At 36.6% G+C, this 20,574-nt stretch overlaps 1 protein-coding gene across 1 annotated transcript in view; it reads right to left on the reverse strand.

The window, feature by feature from the left end:
• Positions 1–3,795: 3,795 nt before the first annotated feature.
• Positions 3,796–20,574, reverse strand: part of LOC145688016 (GATOR1 complex protein NPRL2-like) — a 30,414-nt gene continuing 13,635 nt past the window's right edge. Inside the window, exons 5-9 of the mRNA XM_081761685.1 lie at positions 18,593–18,732; positions 13,903–14,000; positions 11,777–11,907; positions 10,784–10,953; positions 3,796–4,053 (exon numbers count right to left, since the gene is read on the reverse strand). Of these exons, the coding sequence (XP_081617811.1) occupies positions 3,883–4,053; positions 10,784–10,953; positions 11,777–11,907; positions 13,903–14,000; positions 18,593–18,732 (710 nt within the window). The 3' untranslated portion in view covers positions 3,796–3,882. The remainder of the gene's footprint in view (positions 4,054–10,783; positions 10,954–11,776; positions 11,908–13,902; positions 14,001–18,592; positions 18,733–20,574) is intronic.

Below are 20,574 nucleotides of genomic sequence, written 5' to 3' on the forward strand. Positions count from 1 at the left end.
CTCTGGAGACGTAGCCACTCGACAGAATGCAACCAAACCTGGTAATAGTATATTTGGAAACATACAGAAGCCATTGGTGGCGAAAATCGGAACTAATTTTTAAATTTCTACACCAATCGCTTCTGCATGTTTCCAAATATACTCCTACCAGATTTGGTTGCATTCTGTCGTAGATTCGTTAATTTTCGCCTTATCTCCACCTGTTCTTAATGCCTATTATCTTTATTTACAACGATCTACGTTATTTCGCATCTTATAAGCATCTCTAAAGATTCGTTTCATTTTATTATCTTTTTCTTTTGAAAGCACCGCCTATAATTGCCGGGAGAGCGATCTTCGCTAAGGCAAGAAGAAACCACAGAAGAAAAAGAATATATGTTAGTTGAAGACCACACGAAAGAAATGCGAAAGGCTAACAAACTATTCTTTATTCTGAGCAGGGGCGTCATTTAGGGAGGGCAGGAGGGGGCAATTGCCCCCCCCAAGAGTTTGAGGAATACATATACTTTAATCTATTGTCTACTAATATACTAGTACAAAACGTGAAAGTCTTATGTCGTGATACTCTTGCCTCCCCCAAGCGAAGTCTGAAATGACGCCCCTGATTCTGAGAAATTTGAAATTTTAAGCTTTGAAACCAAAGCATACTTAATATATAGCCATCGGGAACATTTGTCTAGAATACAATGATAGAAGATTCTACACCTTAATGCGCACGCACTGATATCTGTAACCAATTTTGGCCCCAAAAAAATTACATTCCGCCTTTCTTGCTTGTGATCTTCAGTTTTTATTTCTTGCTACAAGTAAAGCATATTTGACATACCAGATAACGAGCAACGTAGTATATTTCCTGTAGTCCTTCCTTCATCCAAATAATTTTGTGAACATATGAATTTTCTGACATTTACATCAGTAGAAGTGTTGCTATCTGTTGTTTCTGTGTGTACTATGTTCCGAATTTAGATCTAAGACAGTTGCTTGGTACTGTAGTTTTGTAATCTTCCGTTTCCCGATCTTGAGTGGATCAACTCTCTCCGCAAAGAGCGTTCAGTGCTACAGTTTTGGTAGGAGATTTCACTCCATCTTGAATAGTCACATCTTCACTATACGTTATTTAATTTATTATATAAATTTGGAGCTCTGTCTTCGTTCTGGGATTTTGCCCACCAATTTGTCCGTTACGATGGAACAATCTGATCTAACATCTAAGAGCTAAGCCTGGCATTAATCTCATGGGCGTCGTCTTTCATTTGTGCTGCGAAGATGGAACCACAGAAGAATGAATGTTACACATTGATGTAAGCAGCGAACATCAACAACTTTTATAGTTTCTACTGTATCTTTACGCCCTAGATAATCTCAGGAGAAGGAGCGCTATGGCGCTTGGCTCATGACTTCGCCTCCGGCGAAAAAGTAACAGTTACTCTCTGACTCAGACCCAGACGAAATTATCGTTATCAATACCGAACAAAAGCAATCTCATAATACTCCACAGCAAACACCTATCTATTCTATGCTTCAGATCAGTTTGGACATCAAGTCCTTCCATCACTACTCTTATTTCACAGTGAACTTGGAGCCAACCTATACATGCTTGCCTCCCCTTTGATACGGCAAACTGGAAAAGGTACAGACAACATCTTTCCATCAACGTCAAATATTTTACGGAACTCAAAACTGAAGAAGAACGTTACTGTGTCGCTTCATAATTTTAATTTAGGGGAAAAGGGGGTAATGACACGCGTTTTTTTTAATTGCTCAGAATAGCAATGAGAGAGCACCAATGAATCTAATGAATAGTGCTGTATATACCTACGTATGTTTACTATGAAATAACTCGAAGCTGTTGCATAACTACTCTATGTTATAATATGACAGACAGAAATTTGAAACCTTACACTGCGTGCAATTATCCTGCAGTTGAGGGTAATAGCACGCATCAGTTGATTTCTTAGATTGGTATGCCGAATAGCTTCTTTTTTACATAATACTTTTGGTAATAGTCTTAATTTTGACGATTACCTCGTCGAGGAAGTTCAACAAATGGAACGACAGCACATCGCAGAGACCACATTAGAAGTAGAAGACAACAGTTGGGACAGGTGTACACGCTCTTTCGCAAAAGTCACATCTGCGGACATCCTGGACTTCCCGAACTTTACAGAAAGAGACCTAAAAATTCTTTTTACACGTTCCTATCAGTTGTCTCAGGCAGTTCCCTACTCGGCTGAAATGTTGCACGAGAGCTCTCTTCGTGGCTAAGCGGTTAGCGTATACGACTTTGGCGTTGAAAACCCAGGTTCGATTTCCGGCGGAAGCTCGTGTGGTTCTGATTCCACGTCTCATATATCCTCGCTGCTGAAAGGGACGTTAGACTCAAAATCAACTTAATCATGCAATGATGAATGAAGATAACAGTATCAATCTCCATTTCTTGAAAGGAAATACCCACACCGTTAAATTCGAGGTACGATGTCAACATATTAGTAGGAAGACATAGGTGTTATATTGATTTTTTTTTTAAATGTAACAGGGTATTCAGGTATAAAGTCCCTTACCACCCCTTTTAAAATTCGTACGGATGTATTTATATTGAACTTCATGTAGGAAATATATAATAGGGCTAGGAGCAAACCTTTTGGATGATGGTTAGTGGATAGCCGCCATCTTGAATTTCATTTTTTTTTAATTCAAACTATAAGTGCATCATGTGATACATGACCTTAGGCTAAAATTTGCTCAGGATGTCAAATCTGAAATCAAATTTCATGTATCTTTATTTGGTGAAAAGTTATAGACAACGACAATTTATGTTTACCTGTTACACAATGTGCTCCGTGCTAGACAATGCGTATGTGCAGACGCCTCTCCCAATTGCTATGAACACGGAGCAAGGTAGCTGGGAAATTTGCTCACAGGCAGTCATGATACGTTGCTCAACATGATCACGAATTTTCACACCATACACCATAGCCTTAATGTGTCCCCAAAAGTAGAAGTCCATTGGAGTGAGGTCTGGTGATCAGGCAGGCCATTCAACTGGCCCACGGTGACCAATCCATGCTCAAGGAAATTGTTGATCCAGGTACTGACGCACCCGAATGCCAAAGTGGGGAGACATCTTGTTGAAAAAAATTGGGAAATGTACCATCTTCCGACAGCAGACCTGGCAGTTTCTGATCCTGTAACATCTCCAGGTATCGTTCCGCACTTCAAATTTCATGAATGAAAAAAAAAAAAAGAGCACATTTCGAGCACATTGTGTGACAGGTAAACATCAATTGTCGTTGTCCATAACCTCTCATCAAATAAAGATACACGAAATCTGATTTCAGATTTGACATCCTGAACAAATTCTAGCCTAAGGTCATGTATCACATAACCCCCTATAGTTTGAAATTTAAAAAAAAAAAAATTAAATTCATGATGGCGTTTGTCCGCGAACCATCATCCAAAAGGTTTGGCCGTACCCCTATTGCATATTCCCTACATCAAGTTCAATATAAATACATCCGTACGGATTTTAAAAGGGGTGGCAGAGGGCTTTTGAAACACCCTGTATATTAATATTGTCTGTGCTACATTGCCAAAACTGCTACACAGGTATTATTAACATATATTTGGTGCTTTGGTCAGTTTTATTTTATTAATACTGGTAATACCAGTTATGTATCAAATTATTAGTTATCTTAATTCATCTGCACAAGGCTTCAAACATTTACAGACTTTTCAAAGTAATTTTCTTTGCGTCGTTCTTATAATGATTTCAGGATAGTGGTAAATAATACTAAATTTAATAACAAACCAGTTTTATTTATTTTCATCACAATACAACGTTGCTTTTGTAAGAGATGTCATACATATACATATATGTAATTTTCATTTCCAAATAACGATAACATCTGGATCCTTTTCAACGTAATCTTCAAGCTGTTGACTTGATAATCCAGTGTTGCAGCATATTTCGTCGAACGAGCTGTATCCTGTGAAATGACACTGCAAGGGTGACGACCGAGAGGGATGGGCTTCTTCCTTTATATATACAGGATACTAGAAGAAAGAAAACGTCGTTATGAGGTATTTAGTTTAGATTATTATTTCTTAAGAACTACAATTTCACTTACAACAATACTGAACCAAAACAGGTCTTTAGATATAAAACAACCGTTTAAGACAGAGTTAGAATGCTAATTTCACAGTACGCTGTACACAGCCAGATAACCAAACTGCGAGATAAAAATCAGAACCTCATGCCCAAGGCTTTCAGAAATAAATTGTATAACCTGTTCCGTTACCCTGGAATCCAAGTGTTGCTAGAATTCTTAGTTACAAGCGAAAATTATCAAAATTCAAATTGAACACGGATTTTATAAGAAATGATCATGCTTTCTAGTAAATTCCGTTAGTAATAATAATAATAATAATAATAAACTACTTCCCTGTTCGCGGACATTCTCCTATCCTTTGCTAGTTAGAGAATTCATAAATTCCTGGATATACACTCAAGAAGTACTTATTCTGAGACATATGTTATCTAAATCGATAGGCCAAACATTAAATTTCTCAATCACCGAAACAGAGCTCGTACTCGAGGCTGCACAATAGGTAGCTTCCGGAAAAAACTACCTCGAAGTGAAGGCTTCGAGTATCCCCAAAAATATAGCACTGCCAAGACCTCTTTAAGCGTTCTCTTATATATGATCTGAAGGAGCCCCGTCCAGAAGAGAAAGAGATGGTTGAAAATGCAAAAACTATATACAGTATACGGGAAAACAAACAATACTGAAATCCGCGTATGGATGGCACGCAGGTGCAAAGTGGTATGAGCGACAAGCATCACCTGTGTACTCAGTTGTGTGTGGACTGGCGTAGTGTGCAGTTGTCGCAAAAGACAGTGGTATTCACAACGGAGGAGAAGGTATTTATTGTTGAACACTGTTTCCGTTCATATGGTGTGGGGCGTCAGAATGAGCAGAGCGAGATCTCATTTCGTGGGACGATTTAACAAGGCGGCTCTAAGTAACACGATTATCTTGCCTATCACTGAGAAGTTTCGTCATTCTGGATCGGTGTTTTGTCAACGAAAAGGGACGACTGGGCACCGAAGGACAGTCACCGCAAACAAGAATCATGAACGAGTTCTTGAACAGGTGTCACGGTCCTCAGCAGCAATGAAACTTGGGAGTAAGTGATAGATTTGTTAGGCGAATGTTTAAGGTCATTGGTGTATCTGCATACCGTATTCAAATGGAGTAGCGTCTCACTTCAGGAGATGAGCGCCCACGTCTACTGTATTGCTCCAATGTTAGCTATGACATATGAAGATTTCATCAGCAACATATGGTTCAGTGACGAAAGCTATGTGCACCTTGATGGCTACATCAACTGACAAACAACTCATTTTCTCGGGTTTGAACGGCTCAATGTGATCAGTGAGAAACCACTGCATAGTGCACGCTTACAATTTGGTGTAGTGTCCAGACATGGTATTTCATGGAGGATGATGAAAGGTAATCCGCAAACTGTGAACCAGAAACGATACAGAAACCTGATTATTGACATATTCTTGCGTGGTTTCTGCCGCGCCAGAAATCTGCCGTTACAACAAAAATGAATGCAGCAAGACGGTGACTCTCTAAACTGCAAGGGAGTCACTTGTTCTTGTGCAACGATTCTGGATATTGCTTAATTTCCCCCATATCTTTCCCAATTGTCTCATCTCACCGTTCCAGATTCCTGTCGGATATGATGAAGGAAGTAATTTTCCGAACAGATGACCCCCCCTACTATTATACTTTTTTTGGGGGGGGGGGTCGTTGCTGTAACCCGTGTTTACTAACGTGTTTATCAATGTATAGGATCGCTATGAAGAATACATACGACGTAATGGTCAACACTTTGAACACATGATGTACAGGCTTGAATCCTCTTAAATTTACAATATATGTCGAGCAAAACTCAGTTAACATCTATTTCACATTTCCTAAGTTTCATTGTTGTACAACAAATAAATAAAGAAATAAATATCAACGATGTGATTTCACTACTGTTTGTTTTGCCGCATACTGTGAAAAAAAGACAGAGGAAGTCTATCTCAGAACTTGTTTTTACTGAATCGGCAATCCAAAAGCTCCGTTTTCTATCGGCAAGAGTTGCTAACTCGGCTATCTGAAAACGTATTTGACTGAATTAGTATTATTTTTGGGTGGAAAAGGATAGGACATCCTCTAATTAATGGGTACAGAGTTTGTAGAAAATTCAAATAACAATAAAATAAAATAATTACGTATTAAGCACATTACGATAACTGAAAATAATTCAAACAAATTATAATCTATAAACCGACATAGGTATACCCTAATTACTTAATAATATAGAATATATATATATAATTTGTATATAACTATATACAGGCGGTAAAAAAAAAACAAGTAAACAGCAGGTACCAACAAAGTGCGTCATTGCATATATGGCGCTCATTAAAAAACCTGTTGGTTGTACGCCAGTTAGGTTACTAAGGTTAGGCCGTGTACCTATATAGACTGACCGTACTGATTTTGTTCTTTTAAAGTCAAAGTTCTTGACTCTCACTGATGCAAGTGAGAATTACCACCTTACAAATTCGAGTTTACAAGCTCAGTTGAGGTTCTTTAATGCGTTTGCTTGCTCAGTCCAATATTAACTATAAATTTAAAAAAAAAGAAAAAAAGTAGAGTAATTTATGTTATATTGATTTATAACTTTTCTTTTTGTTAACTAGTAAGATTTACAATTAGCATGTGCAATTAAATTGAAGGGAATAAATAAAGAACTCACAAAAAAACGCAAGTTTTAATAGGGATTTGGTTCATACTTGCCTGAAAAATTGATAGTTATTACTGCTAGAAAAAAATATTATTTGCTACCTAGTTTTTTATAAATTAAATGGAAACTATCCCCAAATGTCTACATTCCAAAATTCTGTATCCTGGTCTGTAGCGTTTATCGTAGGAATAAACTACAGATTTAATTTCATCGCCTCGAAGCGATTTTACACAGGGATAAAAAGTAATGTTATGTGTACTTACTACACGCAATATATATAGATATCTAACTAAATTATAACTACATAATTTGAGTTGGAAAGAGAAATAAATTTGAATAAATAAATAAATGGGAAAACTGTTGAAAATACATCAAATGCAGCCTACAAGTTTTTAAAATATCTCACTGAATTACTTCTAGTAACTTTTCATGATAGGATACCATTTGATTATACTGTATGACTTAATAATGAAGAAGACAATAGCGTTATTATTGCCTCGCAGCTCCTAAACATTTTTTATTAAATAATTATAGATAATCAGTAACTGATATATTTCATTTTAATGAAGTTTTGGCGTCACTTCAACTTGTATTATTTTGTAAGAAAAAAGTCAGTCAGTCCTAACACTGACATATTTCTTGTAATGAGAAGTATAATATATTGAAGATCGTTTTGTACTTACAAAATTAACTTCAAAGTTTTATTAAAACCATTGAAAATTGTGTCTGGCTTTCTAAATACGAATAATAATAAATCACTACTTTATACATGTCCCCTCGGGCGTCGATGCACCGCTGCCAGCGCGATTTCCATGATTCATACGCTTCCTGGAAGTCAGATTCCGAAATGCCTTTTAAAGATTTGGTTACGGCCTTCTGCATGGCACCAACGTCATCAAAAGGGCGACCTTTCAGGATTGACTTTGAGGAACAGGAAAAAGGCGATTTTGACTTTGAGGAACAGGCGATTTTGACTTTGGGGAACAGGAAAAAGTCCGCTTTACCTTCCACAACCTCCACAATTTCACGGCACACAACAACTCGTCGTTGTTTTTGTCCATCACTCAACACTTTTGGTACCAATTTTGCACAAACTTTTCTCATGTTCAAATTCTCGGTCACAATGTTGTGTACTGTTGACTTGCACATGTTAAGTCCTTCCGCTATTAATCGCAGACTCAACCCACGGTCAGAGTCCAAGAGTTCTTTCATCTTTGACACGTTTTCATCCGAAGAACTCGTCGAAGGGCGTCCAGATCAGTCTTTGTCCTCAACTGTCTCCCGCCCGTCTTTGAAGTCCTTTTGTCAGAGAAAAACCTGGGCTTTCGACATGCCATTGTCTCCGTAGGCCTGCTCAATCAATGCAAGAGTTTTTGAAGCAGCTTTGCCCAAGATAACCCAGAATTTGATGGTGTATCGCTGCTCTATCATCCGCTCTATTTTTCGCTTTTCATCCCGTGACCAAAATGATGAAAAAAAAAAAAAATGTGCACCGATCGATCCTCATTCTCTCACCGCTTAGGTAAGACCCCACCACCGATACTGACCATTGAGAGCGCTCTGGTGGCAACTGGAGCACTGCGCGGCGACCATTCTCATTACTTCTTGGACAAACCCTGTATGCAGCGAGGTTAAGAGAGACGGTCATGATGAGATGGATGATAATGGTGCAATGAAGACAATGGGAAGAAACAGGAGAACTCTGAGGAAATACATGCACAGGGTGATTGTCCACTATAAAGCTCACTTAGTGGGAGCTGGGACCGATTGAAAACTAGCTTTGACAGCTGAAGGTTAAGATGAAATCCGGGTCACTAATCGAACTTGTATCCGAAGCCTTTTCTCTAAAAGGTCTTGGGGCAGCAAACACGCGCCAGAAACTAGTACCTGAAGCATAAAGCTAAGCTAAGGTAAATGCTACTTTCTCTTATATATACATATATATATATATATATATATATATATATATATATATATATATATATATATATATATATATATATATATATATATATATATATATATATATATATATATATAAAATTTAACGTTCAACGTTTATGCACTTTCAGCTAAGGACATGGATGACTAATGAAAGTGAATGATTATGAAGAAATTGCAGTAAAATGAGAATGGAGGAAGAAACGAAAGAACTTCGAGAAAGTCCACGAACATAGTGTTTTCGACCATAAACCATGAATTCCCATCGAATCCTCGCCCTAGAGATGAAAGCCCTACCACTTAGTCACCGTGTCTCTTTTAAGCACTTCGAAGTTTAATGTACTTTTCAGCACCGAGGATACATAAGATCTGGTTTACAGTTTAACTTGGGATTCGAACTACATTTACTGTCAGTAAGATATTCCGCACAAATGACGAAAAGTTTTAACTATTTAACATTATGTACACTCATGTCCAAAATTATTGTCGCATGTATATATGTTGTTGTAGGAATATAATTTGATAACAAATTCGCCCGGTATTTCTTATAATGTTAGTATGTGTATAATTGGAAAAGACATGTATGTGGAAAATTTCATGTCAAAAGAGCAGTAAATAACAATAATATAACGAAAATAAAATTTTCTTGTCCACTTCGCAACATTTTGTTTTACTCATTCTAATTTTCATATTTATAAGTCTTTTCCTATGAAATTTACTACAAATATACATTTCCCGATTATACGCATAGTATCAGTATTAAAAGTACCCTGCAAAATCAATGTCAAATTATATTTTTACAAGAAAACAGTTTTAGATATGCGACAATCATTTTGGACATGAGTGTACATGATCAAAGTCAACACTATTTTAAGTCACTTTTTGTGTATGTTATATTCTATAAAGACATTAATGTTTTCCCGTGAATTCTTTTTCTGAGCTAGCTAAACACGTTAAAGCTATTTGAGGGTGCGACATATTGATGGGACACATTTAAAATGTCTTTGTGGGGCATGTTGAACACAACATCCAAAGGACAGGAGTTTGGCAATGTGTTGACGACAACATTCTTTACCCTAACAATCATATTCAGCGCAGATTGTCGGCAGAGATGGCTGCAATCTCCCTTCGGGTGCTGTCCTTCAGTTCATTGATGGTAGTAGACTTTGTAAGTGTACACCTTTTCCTTTAGATAACCCCACAGGAAATAGTTCGGTGGCGTTAGATCGGGGGATCTGGGTGCCCAATGGATTTCACCGAATCTGGAGATAAGGCATTCCGGGAAGTGTCGTCGAAGGGTTATCATTGACACTACTGCAGTATGACTGGTGGCATCATTCTGCTACATTCACATGTCCCTTAGGACAAGCCGCTTCGTTTAGAGAATAAAAAATGTTAACATTGTGTTGTACTGCTCAGCGGTGACTGTGACGGTGTCATTACGGTCGTTCTCAAAAAAAGTGACCTATTACACAGGTATGACTCATTGAACAACATATAGTAATCCTGGTGTTGTGCAATGGCGTTTCATGTAACAGTTGCGGATTTTGTCTAGCCCAGAATGAACAGTTTTGTTTAATGACATAGCCACTGAGGTGGGAACGAGCTTCGTCGGACGTGATAAGGTGTCGCACAAAGTAATCACCTTTGCTGATTAGCCAATCACATAATGTGGTTCGTTGAACCTTATCTTGGTCGAACAATTTGTGTACCACCTGTAGTTTGTATGGATACAACTCTAAGTCCTTTTTAAGAATTCGCCACACACTGATACGTGGAATATGTAGTTGATGACACAATTGCCGAGTTGACTTCTTTGGACTTTGGTTCATGGCATTGGACACATGTTCAACGTTCTATGCACTACGCGACAATCGAGGTCTCCCAGGGGACTGTAAGATTTTAAAACTGCAGTTAGAAGTTATGAGTTACACACATGGGTTGTCTTTTGAAAGTTTTCGATCTTTATGGAAGTGGTATTTTACTATGTCATCCATAAATAAAATACCGGTACGCAATTCTATATCAAACTTACCCTCTGTGCTCTTCGAATAAATTCATTCAGTAGCCCAAATTGTATTAACTTCCTTTCGTTTATTTTCCTTGCATGAGGGTTTAACATTATGCACAAATCCTTCACGGTTGTTCCGTATGTCATCCTGCTATACATAAGAAAAACATCTCTCAACGATGGACAATCACGCTCTAAAGGGAGAAAAAATACATTGTCATACAACTTAAAAACACAGAATAATATGTTAAAAAACTTCAAACAGGTTTATACAGAAGCAATGTTGATATGAGAACTTAAGTTCCATAGGAAAGCACCTAAGTAATACAGATGGTAAATTTGTACTTAGAACAAAGAATTGGTGTACAATTGTTCCAGGAAACATAGAAGCTCAGTAGTGTGTCCACTTTTGGCATGAAGAGTCCCTGGATCTATCCCCACACCATGTGAGTGTGTTAAAACACATGGTGATATCTTTGTCTACGTCTAAGAAATATGCTTAAGGAAACACCAACCACAAATTTAAAATTTAGTCATCCAATACAGAGAATGCTGAAGCACGAAAAAATTAGTTCCTTTTACCACTATTTCCTTCGATTTTTTTTTTCCCAGAAGTTTTGGCCATGTCATCTTCCTTTCCATTTTAACCAGTATTTCTCAAAATTTCACCCTTATTACCATTAATGACTAATTATACTGTACGACTGAAACTGTGTGCACTCAAATGCTGCACATAAATATGTATGTAAAGAAGTGAGTAGTATGATAATATTTTTATATGTGCTCCGGGAATATGTATATATATTTCTACATATTTATTAAGTTACTTATACGAACGTCTCCCCAGTAAATATAGATTCATGGTAGAATTTGACATATCAAACTGAACTAACATCTTGGGTTTCAATATAAAAACAAGTTCGCACGTAAACCTGTAAAAATAACTTACGTCTGATTGAAAAAATAAAGAAATAAATAAAATTAAAAATAAAATAAAATAAAATAAAATAAGCACACCTGACAATGCAACATATTTCAGACATGCATCTTGTAAATTATGGTCTTCCGCCAAGTTTCGAAGCTTTGGTGTTGGCACGTATATATTACTATACAGAAAAATTGGGATTAGTCGCACAACTCCATAGTAGCTGGAAAGAAGAGACACTTTTTATAAAGAAACACTCAAACACAAATATAAAGAAACTAATGCATGATACTACTTGTACGGAAAGGTAAAACTAGACTTTCATGGCATTGAATGTATTACATTAGATTTGATTGAAACGAAATTTTTGAGTTTTATTTCCCACGGCTATGCCAGTTAGACTAAAGGAGATGCCTATGATGATAAATGAGTGAAATGGTGGAATGAAGAAAGTGGTAGGAAGCGGGAGAACACCGAGGAAACGCACGCACACGGTGTTTGTCTATCACAAAGTTCATTTGGCGCGAGCTGGGATCGAACCAGAGACCCTAAGCACCAGAGGTGAACGCTCTACCACTGAGCCACCGCAGCCCCTAGATTTGATTGAAGTTTAGCGTCCCTTTCAGCATCGAGGCTATATGAGACGTGGACTCGCAGTTTAAAAAAAAATCTAAATGAAACGAAATCTTTGAGTTTTACGTCCCACGGTTATGCCGGTTAGGCTAAAGGAGACGGTGATGATGAGTAATGAATGAAATGGTGGAATGAAGAAAGTGGAAGGAAACGGGAGAACCCCGAGAAAACCCACGTACACGGTGTTTGTCCACCACAAAGTTCACTTGGCGGGGGCTGGGATCGAACCCGGGACCCCAAGCACCAGGGGTGAACGCTCAACCACTGAGCCACCGCGGACCAACTCGCAGTTTAAAGTGGAATCCGAACCAACATAGTGTCTTCAAATTTTAAGGCTCTCTTACCGAAAATCGATCCCCGCGTAGCCACTAGACAAACAGATACGGCTTATCACATTAGGTAACAAAAATGCAGTAAATAACAAACGACTTATAACCCTAACCACACACACATACACACACTGTAAATGCGGAAGTTAGGCCAACCACTTTCTCCGAATCGAAAAAAATTAATGTCAGGAATTAGTGATTAGTACCCGAGTCCCAGAATCAGTGCTGATCTCATTGAAAGGTTAGGACACTGCAGAAGTGGCTGGGCCAACTTCATTAAGTTTCGACAAAAGAACGATAAGTTTTATCTTTTACTTTCAAGTTCGTTTTTAAAAAATTAAGAAAAACATATTGAAATGTACTGAGCATAATTAAACAAGAATACTTACACAGTATAATGTTAGGTTTTGCTTATTCAGATTTATCGGTAGATCTGATATTTATTAACAGTTCCTTTAGACTGACTTAACTGCAGATATTCGGGGTTAATAAACAAACATCATATTGTATCAAATGGCATAATTATTGCGTAGGAAATAGCGGGAAATAGTTTTACAGGGAAGGGGGGAGTTAGTTCCCTCCTGTAGTCAGCTTATTTTAGAAATGATAGTAAAGCCTCAAAAACTATGCCATATTTCATCGAAATCTTTTACTTTATGATAGTTATTATAAAAGTTCTAAGAACTTTCTTTTAAATTGAATTGTGGGTATTTGTTCCACATCAGGAGGTAAATCACCAATGTCCGTGAAGTTGGCCAAACCACTCACTCTAAGTCCAAAAATTATCGCGCCAAAAGAAACCAGCACTAACTCTGGCAATCGGCACTAATTAGCGCTAATGCTTAACATCAAATTTTTCGATTCGAAGAAAGTAGTTGGGGCAGTGTCAAGCTGGCCCAGTCACTTTTGCAGTACCCTAACTTCTCGAAGAGACCAACGTTAATTTTGGGAATCGGACACTAATTAGCATAAATTCCTGGCGCCAAAACTGATAAAGTCGAAGAAAATTATTGGGCCACTATGAAGTTGGCGCAGTCAAATTTGTTGTGCCCTAACTTCTCAACGAGACTAGTACTCCTTCTTGGAATCGGGCACTAATTAGCAGTAATGCGGCAATAATTTCTGTCGTCAAAAATTTTGGATTCAGAGAACGTGTTTGGGCTAATTTCACGGACATTTCATAGTTAAGAAACTGCACACGTAAACTAGTGAATTTAGTAGTAGGCAATAATATAGAACGTAGCTAAAATACTCACACTAAATTCTGAACACACGCTTTCACTAAGTTGTTGTCAACATCTGCTTCTGCTCCTATTTTTGAAACGTGATTGAATCCATTTATATATGGAAGAACCTATAAAATAGAAAAATACTGCATTTATGTTTGTTTGTTACTGTTTTCCAAATCTTTATTCCCCTTTTAAAAGTTCCGTACGCGAGCAAATATATATTTTTTTTTTCGAGCACTACTTTACAAACATGCTACCTATAACTGCGTTGCGTTAGAAACTAGAAAAAATATGTGATTGTACTAAAAAAATGAAACCTGTTGATGTATTAACACATTTTTCCAGTTGCTTTTTCACACACACACACACACACACACACACAAAAAAAAAGAAAAAAGAAAAATTTTGTTCAAGTCAGTGTCTCTTATTACTCCTAACCTAAGGGGTAATAAGAGACAGGGCTCTCAAACTGGTTTAAGGAAAATTTTCAGACAATTCTGAACAATTTACTTTTTTTCAGACCGGAAATATGTACATATGTTCCCGAAATATCAAGATTAAAAAAAGGAAATTCAATAGTTCGTTCGGAAAATATATTTACCTGAGTATAAAATATCAAAAACCATTGAAACAAAGTATAGTTGCGTTTTACGGAATCTAGATACATCATGGATAAAACTCACACTACCAAATAAAAAAGAATGCTGACAAGAAATTTCCTGGACAATATCGAAAATGAACTTAAAAAGTGCTTAAATTCTCCCTTTTTGGAGAGAAGAAAGAACACCGCATTTAAAAAATAGTTTTAGCTAGCATAAATGGATTGAAAAAGCTACTAAATTGTAATCATACACGAAGAGAACATTGAAAAATGTTGTAAACCTATTGTTGTTCAAATTTTATGTAAAGTGTAGTCTATTAAAACTACATTTTCGAAAAATATGTAAGATGAATATTAAACCTTTTACGATGTACAGTCGAACGATCATTTGAAAAATGTACAAAAGAGTTTGGAAATGTCATGCTAGCCTATGTAAAATCCAAGTTAACATTTAAAAACCTCATAAATGTTATTTAAACTTTAGTGTTACATAATTACAGCAGGTAGGCCTTCTTAATTATCTTAGGCTGGACCACTTAAACAAACATAAGAAAAATGTATAGGCCAAAAAAGAAATGTTGGCATATAGGCATGAGTTTAACAAATATTAAGAATAGTCCTACAAAACACCTAGGCCTACCAAAAGAAGAGGAGTCATATTTAATCTTTCTGTTTTGGTTTCAAAAGTCCTTTTTGACTTTGGTATAAACACAACGAATTTTTTTGGAGCTATCCTCTGGAAATCTGGAATGGCCTATTTCCAACCAGTTTGATAGGTCCATAAAAACAAATTTGGATGTCACTGAATGTCATCATAGGCAGGCCAATTGAAACCACTTAGTTCTTGTTTTAAAAATTTAACCTTGCTCAGTCCTTCATCTGGGAAAGCAATAACCCTCCCAATATACCAGTCAAGATCGTAGTACACGGCGTAATACATTTCTAAACAAGATTCTGCTCTGGTTGGATCAATTTCTCCTGGCAAACTTTCACCAGTTGATCATGAAATTATTGATCCAAAGCATATTCTCCACTGTGACTATCTATGCACAGACTCGGACTGAATTGTCAGAGTAGGTATTTTCCTATTTACTTTCTATGTACAAATAATAGCAGGTTATACTTGTCATATGCGCTAAATAAACGTAAAGTTGAACTGGGGCACAGCGAACTCCACTGAGGGCGGGAATCTTCCCTCCACTCCTTGAGAATCGTGTGACGTCATCGGTCAGTCTTCCAACTTGACTTACACACGGCGAGGGAGTTCGCCGTGACTTACAGTATGCAGCAGCACGGAAATACAGTTTTTTTTTTTTTTTTAAATATTTTTTCTTGTTGATATTTTGTTGTAGAGAAGAGTATGGACTGCCACTATGATTCTATTATTTGTAGTTTACTGTTTTACGCTTTGTAACACAGAAATAATGCTTTGAAAACGTTAGCAAATTATTTAACATTAGCATAACAAATTTTTATAAATTATTATTTTACAAATTTTTATAAATTATTCTCTTAACTATTAAACTGCATAATAGTTTGTGTTGCTTCTCACAAGTTTGAAGGAAGGAATGTTCATTTGGGACACAAGCGAACTCAATTGAAAACAATTTTTCCAATAGTTAGAAGAAAACCGGATGGAACTGATAATCCTCCTCGGTTGATGTTTTCAAAGTGCCCGTCGCCTTGTTCTTCTTTAACAAGCTCTGGACACTGCTCGCAAGTTAGTCTTGTATTAAGTTTAAATACTGCGTATCCACAAACATACAGCAATGCCAACTGATCACCTTTCTGTATTCAACAGCAGCAGTGTCTTTATATGAATCGTTTATAACCTTATCTGTATCTTCCAGTTCTTCACAAAAGTCGTCCCTAATCAACTTCATGGAATCAAAATTCAGCTTTATCATACCATACCTTGCATACTTTATTCCCAGCACATTCTTTCTATCGGCTTCTATTATTTGGATGACGTTAACATTATAATTTGCCCCGCTAAATTGTCTGTACAGACTAGAACGTTTTTCTAACTTATCTGTCTGAAATTTCCCAGGTAAGACATATTTTGCTTTCAACCACTGCTTTCAAAACTGCCAAAGAAAACTTTATTATACTTCAAAGACATTTCGTGCTCTGAATTAAAGTTTACCCTGTATCACTGGTCAAAGAGCCTCCCTTCAGATGTGCATTGTTTCATCCAATTACTGACCCACGTGAGTAAATCCTCAAGGAAATGTAATCGATCATCATCAACAGAGCAAAATGGATAAGCAAATTTATTCATTCAACGAAGACCACAACCCCAACTTTTTGTGTTCACAATGGATCACCATTTCCAAATAATGTCAATGAACTCTGCTGTATCTTGAAAACCGAAAGTAGTCATTGCTGCCCAGGTGCTTTCATCGAACACAGCTAATGCAAGTAATACCTGCTGCCTCTCTAGATTGGTAGGATGCACCGTTAAACTATAAGTAGGATTAAACTATAAGTTTAATTAAAACTCTTTAATCAAAATATTACCTTTTTCATTCTTATAAACTGTTCTTAGATTATTAAGTTCAGCCCTCTTCAAATATTCTACATTACAGGTTTCAGTTTTCGATGGAAACTCAGGAAACATGAAAGTCTTACAATGGTCGTTTTGGTTTACCCAATTTTTTCTAATATTCTTTAGTATATGACCAGTGTAATACATATAGTAGATTGGGTGGTCAATATTTAGGGCAAACAAAATGAATTCATCGTCTGAATCTTCAGCTAATATTAAAAACATATTTTGATTGATTTTGTTGTTGTCAGAAATACACTTTAAAATTACATTCTTCTAATATCATACAGTATAACTCGTGTAGTGATATCGGCCATTTGTGACCTTGAGTGTTTTTACTGCATGTAAAGAGACTACATGTTTAAAGGAAGAGAATGCGGAAGATATCAAATAAGTTAAAACAGTCTTGGCTTCTGCAAGATCATCATGATTCTGTGCAAAACCAGTTATTTTTCCAGACATGTAGTCTATTCCCTCATGAACACATATTTCGTCCAATTGTAAAATAACCCATCTTTCTACTCCCATTAATGTTTTCCCGAGACCCGATCTGATCCCTGCCCACGTGACTTATGCTGCTCGACCGTCTCCAAGAAGGACCGGTAACGTCACACCTTCCTCTACCAAGGTTCCCGCCTTCAGTGGAGTTCGCCGTGACTGAGGTAATAACAGACAGCTGACTCTTATTAGCCCTTCAAAATTTCTAAAAGGGGTAATAAGAGGCATGCCCTCAATTGACCTGAAATGCAATGCTTCAGCATTTTTCAAAATTTCATATCAATCTTCATAATCTTAGTCATAAAGTTACATAGCAGTCATTTCCACATTTGTAACTCATTTTTCACAATAAAATTTTATTTTAAAACAGCCACGAACTTCTATAGTAAGTTCAAAGTGATGGTATTTTTTCATAGTGTGACAATAATATAAAAACTCATATTAGTTCATAAGTGCAAGTGGGGTAGGAAAGTAAAGGTATTGACGTTGCCATTACTTCTTTATTTATAATTTTGATTTGATATTTAGGGTATTTCCTGGCCGTGTCTCTTATAATCCCGGCCTCCCCTACATATATTTTAATTAATATCATCAACAACTATTGTGAAATATATGTATTTCTGTGAATATGAATGTATTATATATTCTGTGCAAAGCAGCTGAAAGAAACAGTAAAACACGAAAACGAATCGAAATTGACGAAACACGCGTTAATACTGGGCTATAAGACCATCTTTAATGAGCATTGATAATAAACAAACAGACCAAATCTTATATTACAGTGATAGGTGAATCACTTGGGGTAAAACTAAGTACATGGGCAATGAACAGAGAAATGTTGAGACTAAGTAGTTTGTGGGATACTCCACTTTCGTTTCTTAGGACAATTTTGAGGTGGCAATAACCACGGTGCTTTGCATATAGTTTTAACAGCTCTGGCGATGAAAATAGTTATAGTTTTATAAAATGGAAGCGAAACGGATTTAGAAGTATCCTCATAGTTATTAAATGTTTATCTAAGTAAAAAGTTTACAGAGGAAATAAATTTGTTAGTCAAAGATGTTAAATACCTGTTGCGTTGTTAGATCCCAATCTTCTGCTTTGAACGACTCATCTTCATTCAAATTAAATATCGGAACATGGTAATCTTGCACAGTGGGTGGATCAGGCTGCACATCAACGACCTTTAAATGCATTCTAGTGGTCCCTTCTGTTTCAAGAAAGAAAAAAATAAATAAAATAAAAAAAAAATAAAATAAAATACATAAAACTATATAGAACCTGTTTTCGTTTGACGTGTTTAGAACAGTTTTTCTTTCTATCACAATATTACAATAGTTTAACAACTTTATTTTCTAATACCATAACAAGGTTTCAGTTCCTTTGCACTGTGATGCTATTGATTATAATCAATATGTTTTATGTTTTAAGGTGTTGTTACGTGCTTCTGTGTTTAATCCTAACCTAACTTTCTTGAACATATTTTCCTAGTTCTTACCACTGAAGATAGTAGCTACAGACAGCTGCTGAAACTAAAATTTATTTTCTTCTTGTACAGCTGTTAAAAGTTTTCCATACTTCAATATATTAGATGCTACAGACTAAATAAACGTTTCTAACACTTTACGTTCATTAATGAATGGATTAAGCAACCAATTTTTAACACACCAACTTCTCTATAGGTGCGAACTTGATGATAGACGAAGAATGAAAAACTTCATAACTGGACCGGGACACGAACCTCGATCCAGTCATGCACTTTTTCACTATATCTGTTTCTTATGTATAGTTCACACGGAATGAGGAAAATACGAAAAAAGAAAAACAAACATAGTATTTAGCGTATACCAATACTTTCGGTGAATCCACATGTTAATAACGCTAGGTTATGTTTGCTTCCTGGTGAGAATACACGTGATTTTGATCACACGTAAGCTCTAGATTCCTGCTTCATACAGCCTAGATACTGAAATGGAACATTAAACTGGAATCAATCCAGCAACACGTATGAACAAAAAGTTCGACATCACATCTGGATGCAAGAAAAGATCTAAAACCAAATTTGTTTATTTAGAAACTAAGCATTGAACTTAAGCTAGTGTAAAATAAGCTTCCTTTCCAACTGTCTTTACATTTTCTTTGTTGACGATGAGGTACTAAAGAAACGTAAATTCAAAAATGAAAATGAAATGTAATCTTTAAGTTTTACGTCTCATGCTTGTGCCGGCTAGGCTAAAGGAGACGGTGATGATGAGAAATGAATGCAATGGTGGAATGAAGAAAGTGAGAGACAACGGAGAACTCCGAGAAAACTTAAGCATACGGTGTTTGTCCACTACAAGGTTCACTTGGCGCGAACAGGGATCGAACTAGGGACCCCATGCACCAGAGGTGAACGCTTTACCACTGAGCCGCCGCGGCCCCCACAACGTAAATTCAATATTACCACTTCTTGAATTTTAAGTCTATTCTGTTCACCTGCTTTCAGTGTCTATAGAAGCAGAAAGCATGTTATTTGGAAACTTGTGTCGTAATTGATGAAAACACAAGCACAAAATAATGCCTGTTCGGAGTTCAACATACCCTTTCTGCGCAGAGGCTATGTAAGATGTGGGTGGCTCTACTCGTTAATGTAGAATCGTATAAAATAAGCCTTAACTGAGTACTGCTAACTAGACAAGTGACCCAAAATTTCTTCAAGTTCACACTTTAAAATTATATTCCAATTTATAACTTACTTTTGCTAAGTTAGGAAGTTAAAGAAAAGAAAAAAAGGAAAAAAGCTAAAGACAGAAGCTGACAGGTTCTACTGAACCAGTTTTCAATTACACTAAATATGTTGTATAATCAGCAGTAGAAGTTCACTTCATTCATGAAAATTAAACTATAGGGGATACGCGTGGATTATGAACGAAAATAAAGAATATTGTTAATTGAAATTAAGTCTGCGTAGATCGGGAAATTAACAATGGTCACCGGATGGTCATGCTGTAACCTAGGTTCACTATCTTCAATAGGGTTCATCTCATAGAGGCTCACATTAGCTCAGATT

The sequence above is a fragment of the Thermobia domestica genome, chromosome 6 (genome assembly GCF_964235325.1).
Source record: "Thermobia domestica chromosome 6, izTheDome1.hap1.1, whole genome shotgun sequence".
Classification (NCBI taxonomy): Eukaryota; Metazoa; Arthropoda; class Insecta; order Zygentoma; family Lepismatidae; genus Thermobia; species Thermobia domestica.